This window comes from Rana temporaria, chromosome 9, assembly GCF_905171775.1.
Source record: "Rana temporaria chromosome 9, aRanTem1.1, whole genome shotgun sequence".
NCBI classification, from domain to species: Eukaryota; Metazoa; Chordata; class Amphibia; order Anura; family Ranidae; genus Rana; species Rana temporaria.
The window spans coordinates 162,613,062-162,625,781 of NC_053497.1; the positions used below are offsets into that span (position 1 = coordinate 162,613,062).

Below are 12,720 nucleotides of genomic sequence, written 5' to 3' on the forward strand. Positions count from 1 at the left end.
CATTTTTGTTTTAATTTGAGTAGAAGTGGGGAGATATTAATATTTGCATATTGCATGACATCCTTCGTAACCCAGATCCCTAGATATTTTAGTTTGGTGACCACACTCAGTTGCGAGATTCCTGGAAATGTCTGGGGACCAAGTGGGTCCAATGGTAACATGGCGGATTTTTCCCAATTGATAGTAAGACCTGAGAACTGCCCAAATTCCCCGACCATTTTCATCACTCTATCTAGTGAAGTTTCCACGTCCCCTAGAAAAAACAAAACGTCATCCGCAAATAGTGCGATCCTGTCCTCCCCCATCTGCCTTCTGAACACCCTTATGTCTGCCCTCGACCTGGCCATAATAGCCAGGGGCTCCATAGCAAGGGCAAACAAAAGGGGGGACAGAGGGCACCCCTGTCTCGTCCCTCTTTCCAGGTGGAACACTTCTGACAGCACGTTGTTTATTCTAACTTTGGCTCTTGGTTCCTTATACAGTGGTCTGACCCAGCTAATAAAAAGAGGTCCAAAACCAAAACCTTCCAGCGCTCTCCACAAGTACGACCATTCTAGGCTATCGAAGGCCTTTGCCGCATCAAGCGACAACACCGCTCTAGAGCCCCCGTTGTCTGTTGGTGCCTGTAAATTCAGAAAAAGCCTTCTAATATTGGTGCTAGTTGCTCTACCTGGTATGAAACCTGACTGGTCTGGATGGACTAAGTGATTGATACATCTATCTAAACGAGTCACTAGTACTCTGGCCAGGATCTTTACATCAGTGGGGTATATTAAATTCAACGTGAATGTAATATGGTGATTCACCGTATTCTGTTGTATACACTTGGCAGGTAGGCTATCTACTCTTCTTCCTCTCTGATCTTTAGTCCTCATCTATTCTTCCTTTTTCTTTCTTCCTGTTCACCTTTTGGTTTGATTTCTTTAAATTGTCTTATATTTCTATTTTTTAGATAACATATGGTACTATCTATATGTGAATATGTTGTTAATGACTTGGTACTCTTCTTTATCATATAATTTTTTTTTTATCCATTTGGATACACTCTATGATCAATTTGGATAAACTGGAATTTCTGGATATAATATCTTTTGACTCAAGGATCCTGTGGAGAGTATATTGGAGGTGGATTCATTTCCTCAGACAATTTCTAGATATGGTTGTTTGACGATATTTTCTGATGTCAGAATATTTTTTTAAATAATCCGGAAATATCAGTTTGACAAAGTTTATGGTTGTTTATTCAATCTTTGTCTTTTCATTTTATCCCTTCAAATTCTCAATATGAAAATGTTTTGGCAATGGGGGATGAAATGAATTAATGGGAAACTATACATTGATTTGAAGGATTAGGGGTGGGAGGTATAGAATTTAATTATTCTTAAGAGGTCAAATAGTACTACTTATGATTTGACAAATACTATAGATTGCCATGACTTCGAATTATATTGGGTGATAGTTTGGAGTATATAGTATAAGTATAATTATTAGACCTCCGATGGATCGATTTACAAAAACAGGGGTTTGTTTCTTTAATTTTGTTTTTTATACCTCTGACTATAGAGTAATCCCTTCATTGGAACCTAAGTATTGTTAGAATGTAATGTACTATTAATATATGTATTTCTATATCACAATGTATTGATATTTATCTAATGTATAACATCTGATGCACCATCTACTTTTCATAATAAAATTAAACTTGATTGAAAAAAAAAAAAAGAATGACCATAGCGGCTGTTCCACTGCTTGATCGTTCTTATGGGAGGCGAGAGGGGACGGCCCCCCCTTCTGCTCCCCTCCGGTGCTTCTACCGACTCGCCGCTACGATCGAAGTCAGGGTCGTCTTTTTTTATTATTATTTCAGGCTTCCTAGCCTAGAGGTGAGATGTGGGGTCTTATTGACCCCCATATCTCACTGTAAAGAGGACCTGGCATGCCATATTCCTATTAGAAGGAATGTTTACATTCCTTCTAATAGGAATAAAAGTGTTAAAAAAAAAAATATTTTTGGGGAAAAAAGTGTCAAACTAAAATAAATAAAGTAAAATGAACAATACATTTTATTTATTTTTTTAAGTGCCCCTGTCCCCGTGTGCTCGCATACGTAAGTCCCGCCCACATATGAAAAAGGTGTTCAAACCACACATGTGAGGTATCGCTGTGAACGTTAGAGCGGAAGCAATCATTTAGACCTCCTCTGTAACTCAAAACATGTAACCAGTAAAAAAATAATTAAAGCGTTGCCTATGGGGATTTTTAAGTAGCGAAGTTTGGCGCCATTCCACGAGCATGTGCAATTTTGAAGGGTGACATGTTGTGTATCTATTTACTCAGCGTAACTTCATCTTTCACATTATACAAAAACATTGGGCTAACTTTACCGTTTTGCACAAAACTGTTTTTTCCCCTCAAAAAACGCGTTAGAAAATTGCTGCGCAAATACCGTGTGAGATAAAAAGTTGCAACAACCGCCATTGTATTCTCTAGGGTCTTTGCAAAAAAAAAAACATATATATAATGTTTTGGGGTTCTATGTAATTTTCTAGCAAATGATGATTTTTACATGTAGGAGAGAAATGTCAGAATTGGCCTGGGTGCTCCAGAACGCCTGATGGTGCTCCCTGCATGTTGAGCCTTCTCACATATGTGGTATCGCCATACTCAGGAGTAATAGCAGAATGTGTTTTGGGGTATAATTTGTGGTATGCATATGCTGTGTGTGAGAAAAAACATGTTAATTTGACAATTTAGTGAAAAAAATAAATAAATAATAATAAAAAAAAATCTTGATTTTTCAAAGAATTGTGGGAAAAAATTACAACTTAAAAACTCACCACGCCTCTTTCTAAATATCTTGGCATGTCTTCTTTTCAAAAATGGGTCATTTGGGGGGTATTTGTACTTTTCTGGCATGTTAGGGTCTCAAGAAATTAGATAGGCCTTCAGTACTTCAGGTGTGATCAATTTTCAGATATTGGCACCATAGCTTGTGGACTCTATAACTTTCACAAAGACCAAATCATATACACCAATTTGTACTTATGTTTACCACAGATATGTAGCAGTATGAATTTTGACCAAAATTTATGAAGAAAAATTACTAATTTGCAAAATGTTATAACAGAAGTGAAGATTTTTTTTTTTTTACCACATTTTCAGTCTTTTTTCTTTTATAGCGCAAAAAATAAAAAGCCCTGAAGTGATTAACCACTTCCCTACCGCCTCATTGTGAAATGACGGCGGCAGGGACCCCTTCTCGATCCGGGTGGACGTCATATGACGTCCTGCGTTCCCGGCGATCTAGGGCGCGCGCCACCGGCGACGCTCGTGACCCGGCGCTGGTGCCCGGCGGCCGCGATTGCCGCCGGGTGCCCGCGATTGTCGGTAATCACGGCAGGAGTGTGGATGTGTGTGTGTGTAAACACACAGATCCACCTCCTGTCAGCGGTGAGGAGACCAATGTGTGTTCCCAGTACAGAGGAACACACATCGGTCTCCTCCCCCCTACAGTTATAACACATCTTAGGACACGTATTAACCCCTTCCTTGCCCCCTAGTGGTTAACCCCTTCCCTGCCAGTCACATTTACACAGTAATCAATGCATATTTATAGCATTAATCGCTGTATAAATGTGAATGGTCCCAAAAACGTGTCAAAAGTGTCCGATGTGTTCGCCGCAATGTCACGGTGACAGTAAAAAAACCAATCAATATATGATTATTGCGATTTTTTTTACCAAAAAATATGTAGAAGAATACGAAAAAAAGGAAAAAAAATGTTTTTTTTTTAAAAAAATTGTGATATTTATTAAATTAAAAGTAAAAAATATTGTGTTTTTTTTTAAATTGTCGCTCTTCTTTTGTTTATAGCGCAAAAAATAAAAACCGCAGAGATGATCAAATACCACCAAAAGAAAGCTCTATTTGTGGGAACAAAATGATAAAAAAAATTGTTTGGGTACAGTGTAGCACGACCGCGCAATTGTCATTCAAAGTGCGACAGTGCTGAAAGCTGAAAATTGGCTTGGGCAGGAAGGTGCGTAAGTGCCCGGTATGGAAGCGGTTAAAGAAAGCTCTATTTGTGTGAAAAAAGGGACAAAAATGTCATATGGGTACAATGTTGTATGAGTAATTGTCATTCAAAATGTGAGAGCGCCGAAAGCTGAAAATTGGTCTAGTTAGAAAGGGGGCTTAAAGCGGAGCTCAACCCTAAAGTGGAACTCCCGCTGATCGGAACCCTCCCCCCCTCCGGTGTCACATTTGACACCCTTCAGGGGGAGGGAGGTGCAGATACCTGTCTAAAGACAGGTATTTGCACCCACTTTCGGCCACAGTCTGCGGGCAGGATGTCACCTCCCGTCCTCTCCCCCGTTGTGCTCTGGGAACACTCGGCTCCCAGAGCACAGCGGGAGCCAATGAGCAGGCGCAGCACAACTCGCGCATGCGCCGTAGGGAATCGGTCGTCCTCTGCTTCGTACGGAGCTGGACTCCAGGATATTGTCGATATTAAAAGTCAGCAGCTGCAGTATTTGTAGCTGCTGACTTTTAATATTTTTTTTTCTCAGCGGGCATCCTCTTTAAGTGACCAGTGGTTAATATATATATATATATATATATATATATATATATATATATAATATATATATATATATATATATAATTTAGTGATCCTTAAGTGGTTAACTAATTAATAATTCCTAATTATTGTCTCAAATCATGTTCTCCTCACGTCCCTTTCTTCCGGTCTCACGTTCCTTTTCCCTTCTTGTCTCCCGTAGTCAGAGCTGTATGTGTGCAGCTGATGAAATTCTCTCGCCGAACATTCCGGCTCTGAGTGTTTCACGCCAAAGACGATCCATATTTATTAGCGACTTTTCTTGTGCTCTGCCTCCCTCTCCCCTCCCCCCTTCCCTCCATCCTTCCTTCCTTCCCAGCAATGCTGATACTCGGAGAGTGAAAGGCGCATGTGCGTGTTCGGTGCTGCAGTCTGAGGAAGCACAGGTGCCTTCACTATTGGATGTAGCTGTTGAGTGGAAGCATGAGAAGGAAGCTTCGGCCATCCTCCCTGAAAAGCAGCTTCTGAGGAGCCGAACTAGAAGTATTTATGGTCTTGTCACATCGTTAACCTTGGGTAGCAGTTGAAGGCAGCCCTGGAGAGGAGACTACTTTGTAGGGGGGAGGGGAGGAGAAGTGGCACCCCGTTATTGCAAAATGAGGGGGGCAGCTGCTGGTTTTATCCTCTCAATGTCAGACCTCCCCCCTGTCTGTCCCTTTCTGCCCCCAGTGGATTATTGGAGCCCTCTGGATGGATAATAGAAAGGTCGTCTTCTTCTGATCCCTTTCCATACAGCTGTTGGGTTCGGATCCAATAGAAGGAGATTTGAACAGACACCTCTGAGTGGAAGATTGGGGGTAGCCAGCCCCCCCCCCCCTTCTCCGTCCACCTGAGACCTTCACCTTCTCTGAGCTAACATGGGATGTAACATGTGTGTGGTTCGGAGACCAGAGGAGCATTACAAAGTGATGCTGCAGGTAAGAGGGATCTATATGGCATGGAGGGATGGGAAAGGATTGAACATGGTGGAAGGTAACGACATAAAGGTGAAAAAGATGCTTTGCAGAAAACAGAAAGGGTGTTTGCATGGCAACCTAAAATATAGACGTAAAAATAAAGATATACTGTCGGAGGGTGTGGTACCTGAGAGAGTGATGAGTGCAAAAACTGAAATGACACAAGAGGCAGTCACCTGTCAATAAACAGCTTTTAACAATGGAAACAGATTTCCTATTAGTTGCTATGGGATACCAAAGTTCAGTTTGGTGAAAATGTACTAAGACTGGATCAACGGTGCCTGACAACCAATCGGTTTCTAGTTTTACCTTGGCCAGTTAAGCTTGGTGCATGAAAGCTAGAAGCTGAATGGTTGCCATGCACATTTGCTCCAGATCCTGTCTGCTCTTGTCAAATGGTTGCCATACACTCATCGATATTTTTTAATTATTCATTTGATGTGCGATTGGATCGAATTGGCAAACGGTCGAACAGCCATAACTCTCCTTCTAAACAGTTTGGATCGGGTTTAATCACATTGAGTCAGGGTGGAAAATTATCAATGCTTTGGTCATGAATCTGATTATATTTTAATTAATCAGATTGCGAGGTGGAAACAGAGTTGCGATCGATAATTTACTATTGCATCTTCCCAGGGGTGGACTGACAACTCATAGGGCCCCTGGGCAATATGAGATTATGGGATCCCCAGACAATAGATTATGGGGCCACACAGTATACACAGACACACAGAATATATATATATATATATATATATATATATATATATATATATATATATATATATACATACATACATACATACATACATACATACATACATACATACATACATACATACATACACATACACACACTGAAAAGGTACTGGAGAGGCGAGGCAGCTATAATCTTGGGATCTTTTTTTAAAAACACAGATTTTTACATACTGTCCCTGGTTTTATTGTGGCATGGGGCCCTCGGGCACTGCCCGAGTGGTCAGTCTACCCCTGCATCTTCCAACTATTGATTGAAATCTACTTCCCTGTGTGTGGCTCATTGATTAATTGGGTTAATGGCTATAGATCAATTTATTGCTTTTGGGTGAGATCGATCTGAAAATAAATCGATCATGCTATGGCCACCATTATTAAATTCTCCCTATTGTTCTTAACCTTATGATATAGGTACCCTACCCTGCATTGAACATTCTTGCCTTTCTATTTTGCTGACCTGCATGCACAAATACATGCCCATTTTTTTCACTTCCATGCATAGATACACGTGCAACACCATGCACATCCACTTGCCTTCAAATGCTACTGGATTCTCGATTTGATTTTGCTATTGGTTTGGTGTAGTTGACATATATTTAGAGTATAATAATCAGATCACGCAAAGAGCAAGAAACGTAGCTGACTGTAATTATTTGGATTTGGCCAATATAGAGCAGTCGTAACAATGAGAAAGCATTGATGGTTGCTAAGGGCCCTTTCACATGTACGGACAAACGGTCCGTTTATTACAAGTCCGTTTACGGACTTGTAATGGTTCCCTATGGGATTGCAGATGTTAGTGGATGATGCATCCGCTAACCTCCGCAACCATCCGCGTCCGCAAAGATCCGCTTTTGCCGACGGAAGAAAACCCTATTTTTCTTCCGGCGGAACGGATCGGATAAATATGGACGCACGGTCCGTATTCATCCGATTCCCCATAGGGGAGAGCGGAGGAGAGACAGGGCGGTCTCTGCACAGTGTGCGGGGACCGCCCTGTCCGCCGACAGCTCAGCGGGGATTTATGGAGGAATCCCCGCTGAGCCAAACGGGCTAACGGAGCGGATCAATTACGGATCCGCTCCGTGTGAAAGAGCCCTAAGGATAATTGCACCTTGTACATAGCATTTTGCTTTTTGAGCTTGCATAATTAGTAATATAAAGAATGCAAAAACATATGAATATCTTGAATAAAATGCTTGTTTTTTGTTACTCTGAAAACCTAAACTTCTTTCTGAAACTACTAGAAGGGTATTTTTGTCAAAATGTCACTAGGACCAAGGTCACTAGAGGGGCCCCATCAGGGTTGCCAGCCACGGTAAAACCAGGGACAGTATGTCAAAAAAATCAATTTTTATTTTTTATTTTTTTTATCCCAAGATTATTGCTGCCTGCCTCTCCAGTACCTTTTCAGTGTGTGTATGTATACTGTGTGGCCCCATAATCTTCTATTGCCCCAGGGCCCTTATAATCTCCTATTGCCCGGAGGCCCTTATAATCTCCCATTGCCCGGGGGCCCCATGAGTTGTCAGTCCGCTCCTGTGTGTATATATTTACACCACATATTTTCTGATTATATTCAGGTTTGACACATGATCATAAAAATACACAGAACATGAGTGTCATCCAATCGTCATGATATCACTTTATTTGGAGGGAAAGGGGAGTGGTGATCACCAATTAATTAAATTATGGATGGTTGAAGATCAGAAGAGAAATATCAAAGCAGCCTTTTATGTGAACAAGTCTTTTCTATAAATACATATTTGATAGGTTATATTAAAACAATGAAACAATATTTTCTGCTACTGTTTAGATCAGGGAAAATAAACTGTATCAAAAGATATTCCCAGTCATGGGAAGACATGATTACAGTATACCTTGTGCCTATCCACTTATCTTTTTGAATGATATTGGGTTTACTGTGACATACTAAGCTACAGATGTGTTCATTCATTTAATGCCCACCTGGGTTTGTTTCCTTGAAATCGCTGTCATCCGTTCAGACTGAAAGCGGTTGACTTGCCTAGAATCTTAATCTCCTATTTATACTGCACTGCCTATCACAAAGATCTATAGTATCTGACTGTAGCACAGAACCTATACTTGTATGTATCCATTGCATTTTTTACTATAACATTTTGTTTTTTCATTAATCTGGAAGACGACTGGAACATAACTGTGAACCTCTGTAGGTTCTTATTCTCATAGTGTATGTAGGATGCTGGCTTTGTATCCCTCTTTTATCTTTTGCCCCATGGTATTTATTTCTTTTATCCAACCTCTCTCCCCACAAAACCTGTTGAGATTCTTTACTCTAATCTTCCAGATCTATCCTGTGCTCATTGTTTCTCAGGATGGTCATATAGGTTTTTGTTCTCTTTTCTCCTTTAATCCTTTTAATCCCATTTTTTTCCCCGTTTTGTATTTAACTACTATAAGACCGAGCCTGTTTTTCAGACTCGGTGTTTACAAGTTAAAAAAATATTTATTTATTTTGCTAGAAAATTACTTAGAACCTCCAAACATTATACATTTTTTTTCTTGCACCCTAGAGAATAAAATGGCGGTCATTGCAATACTTTTTGTCACACCGTATTTGCGCAGCGGTCTTACAAACGCACTTTTGGGAAAAATACACATTTTTTTTCTCACCTCGTCTTTTAGGACAGCAATTGGAGAGAGCGCAGCTCCACCCACTTCCCAGGAAACACTGCAGTCTTTCCTTTAAATTCCACCCACTTCCACCATGACCTCAGTTGTTGTGTTTCCTCCAGCCATGGTGGAAGCGCTGCAGGGAACCAGGGGTGTGCTGTACTCTCTCCAGGTGGAGGTGGCTTGGGCATACCTGAGGTCGGTTGTTTGTTCTTTGGAGGCAGACCCAGCATCCCCCCTGACGGGTGGGGGATGCTCCGGTGCTTTCCCCCTTCTCGAGTCCGGCGAGGGCAAAGGCTGCTGGAGGTTTTTGCTCCCATAGGCCGGGCATGGTGAACTGATGGAGGTGGGTGCTTCTTCCAGGTTCACGGTGGTCCGGTCCGAGTGGCGGGCGACGTCACTGCCGGTGGGGGCGGCACGTGACGGCTTCCGGTTCCAGCCGCTGGAGCGCAGAAGGGGAGGCGGCCTCCGCGGTGCATTTCCGGTCCTCGCAGCGGCGAGAATGACCGGGAAAGTTCAAATAGAACTGCCGGACGGCTGCTGCACCCTGGGAAGATGGAGTCAGAAGAAGCAGCAGGAGCCACAAGCACCAGCCTGGCCCAGGTAGGAGAGACAGCGGTTTCCATATCTACCTGGGATATGTATGTGTGTCCCTCCTGTTGCCCCCTTAGGGGGAGGGGAGCCTGCTGCACTCTCTCAGGTTACGTCTCTGGGAGAGTGTATTGTTATTTGTTTGGCACAGCGGTGATGGGAATTGGTCTGTTTTGTTCACTGACTGTTGGTGGCAATTTGCTGGGTATCTGATACACAAAAGTTAACAATGGTGTTGTTGTCTCTTGTGTCTTTCAGAAATGTAAAGAGAAACTTAAGGTTGCATTGCCTCCCCCTAAGATACGGTGTGCCACTTTCAAGACATCCCTTAAAGGATCATGGCACAAACCGTTATGCAAGACCTGCATTGCTGATTTGGTTAGAGAGGAAGCCTCCACTAGTGCATCCTCTGAGCAACCCAAGGAGATGCTTTCCTCCTTCCGGAAGGAACTGGAGGATACTTTTCAATCATTCCGCTCTTACCTAGACAAACGTCCGGTTTCAGTGTCAGCCTCTAGGGCATCCACTAGTACCCACGGGGGGGGGCAGTTAGTGAGTCTGAGGAGGAGGAACCTAGTAGCGTCGACTTTATTCTGAGCATGCGTGAATTTTTGACCGATGGACTTGGAAGTCCATCAGTCAAAAATCCACGCATGCTCAAAAATCCACGCATGTGGACACAGACGATCCGTTTTTTTTTTTTTTTTTTTTTTTATCTATAGGAAAAATGTAAAACATGTTCTATTTTTTTTTCCCACCGATGGAAAACAAACCAATGGGGCCCACACACGATCAGTTTGTCCGATAAACAGTCCATCGGTCTATATTCATCGGAACAAACCGATTGTGTGTACAGGGCTTTAGTTTCACATTCCTACAAAAATACAACGGCTGCGATGCATAGGAGTGCCGCCGTGGTGGGTTCTAACATATTGCTACATACAAACAATTAGACTAAGACATGAGACAAACATTTAGATACAAATGTGAGGGAGATATTTCAGAGCCGGTTCACATAGGGGCGGCCTGGGATCCGACTTTAACCACTAGCCGACCGCGCACCGTCATTATACGGCGGCAGGTCGGCTCTCCTGGGCGAGAGCCCGTAGCTATACGGCGGCTCGCCCCCGACTCCCGTGCGTGTGCCCGGCGGGCGCGATCGCTCGTTACAGAGCGGGGACCGGGAGCTGTGTGTGTAAACACACAGCTCTCGGTCCTGTCAGCAGGGGAAATGCTGATCTTCTGTTCATACAATGTATGAACAGAGGATCAGTGTTTCCCCTAGTGAGGCCACCCCCCCCCCACAGTAAGAACACACCCAGGGACCATACTTAACCCCTTCCCCGCCCCCTAGTGTTAACCCCTTCACTGCCAGTGGCATTTTTATAGTAATCCAATGCATTTTTATAGCACTGATCGCTATAAAAATGCCAATGGTCCCAAAAATGTGTCAAAAGTGTCCGCCATAATGTCGCAGTACCGAAAAAAATGATCGCCGCCATTACTAGTAAAAAAATATATTAATAAAAATACCATAAAAATACCCCTATTTTGTAAACGCTATAACTTTTGCGCAAACCAATCAATAAACGCTTATTGCGATTTTTTTTTTTTTTTTTTTTTTATTTTTTTTTTTTTACGAAAAATTTGTAGACTAATACATATCGACCTAAACTGAGGAAAAAAAAATGTTTTTTTTATATATTTTTGGGGGATATTTATTATAGCAAAAAGTAAAAAATATTCATTTTTTTAAAAATTGTCGCTCTATTTTTGTTTATAGCGCAAAAAATAAAAACCGCAGAGGTGATCAAATACCACCAAAAGAAAGCTCTATTTGTGGGAAAAAAAGGACGCCAATTTTGTTTGGGAGCCACGTCGCACGACCGCGCAATTGTCAGTTAAAGTGGCGCAGTCCCGAATCGCAAAAAGTCCTCTGGTCTTTGGGCAGCAATATGGTCCGGGGGTTAAGTGGTTAAGTTGCCCCAAGTCGTGCGGTCGAGAAAATGATTGGAAGTGAATGGGAGCCGTCTTAATGTACACTACTGAAGTCGCTCCAAATTCAGAAAAGGTTCCTGTACTACTTCAATCCGACTTCTAGGCAACTTGTACCCATTGATTTCAATGAAAGTCGCTGCAGAAGTCTGATCACTGTCTTAACTGAAGCAACAATACAGGAAGATAACATACATTTCTCAGGCAAACCCCTCCCTCCCACAGAGCTGATTGTTGTTTAATTGGCCACTGCAAAGCCTCCTCTTCTGGATGCGACTTGAAGTTGCCTAGTACTGTCCTGGAGGCAACTTGAAGTTGCCTTGTAAGTTGCCTGATGATTCATACTCAAGTTGTGTCCAAGTTGCCTCCCAAATTCGTGCTAGAAGTCGTGTTGCCCCTGTGTGAATGGGCTCTCATATTTTCCAAAACAAGAAAAAGAAAAACTGGACGGAGTGCTTTTAACAAAATAAAAAAAATACAATGCGAAAAACACCAGAGCCGCTCGAAAACCTTGCATGGGCCAGCTACACAGTTCAAAAACAGGCATGAGAATTTTAACCACAAAAGCATGTACTACACATTCAACCCACACATCATTACAGATTTCTGAAGCCACAGCTGAGCTACATCTAAGGTCTTTGCTGCCCAGAGCCTGGGTTTAAACTTGTTTATGAATTTATCCCACCCCCCAAGTTTCAAATGTCCCCTCCAGAGGGATACCTCAAGTAGTATTCTTGGACCACCTATGTCATTCCTTAAGGGGTTTAATGGCCTTTGCCCCAAAACTAGACTTCATGTACTGTGCAGCCATCTGACTGTGGAAAGCCTTGCATTCCTTCCCTTGTACGGACTTCCAATTTGCCCATGGCGATTAGAATTGGCTTATCGTCTGACCCCTGTGTCCAGGGAAACGCTTGCATTTAGGAGAGCACTGCCTGGTGCCTTCTTCTACGGTGGATTGATGGACTACAACCACTATATCTGGTCCAGTACCCCAACTAGAAACCCTAACCGAGGCGTTCTAACTATAGCTTGTTGTCCCAAAACTTTTGGAACAGAACTACAGAGTACCACTCTTACACTGTAATGACAACCATTAACTAGCCAAATGATTAGTCAACAGCCACAAATCACCCCCCCCCCAAATTA

General features: G+C 42.4%; 1 protein-coding gene across 2 annotated transcripts in view; it reads left to right on the forward strand.

Annotated features, from left to right (window-relative positions):
- The first annotated feature begins 4,923 nt into the window (after window positions 1-4,923).
- The window catches only part of PDZD4 (PDZ domain containing 4), a 353,070-nt gene continuing 345,273 nt past the window's right edge, over window positions 4,924-12,720 (forward strand). The window contains exon 1 of one of the 2 annotated variants that reach the window (XM_040324887.1): window positions 4,924-5,535. In XM_040324887.1, coding sequence (XP_040180821.1) covers window positions 5,476-5,535 — 60 coding nt within the window. In that variant the 5' untranslated portion in view covers window positions 4,924-5,475. The remainder of the gene's footprint in view (window positions 5,536-12,720) is intronic. The other variant, XM_040324888.1, reaches the window with a different exon arrangement.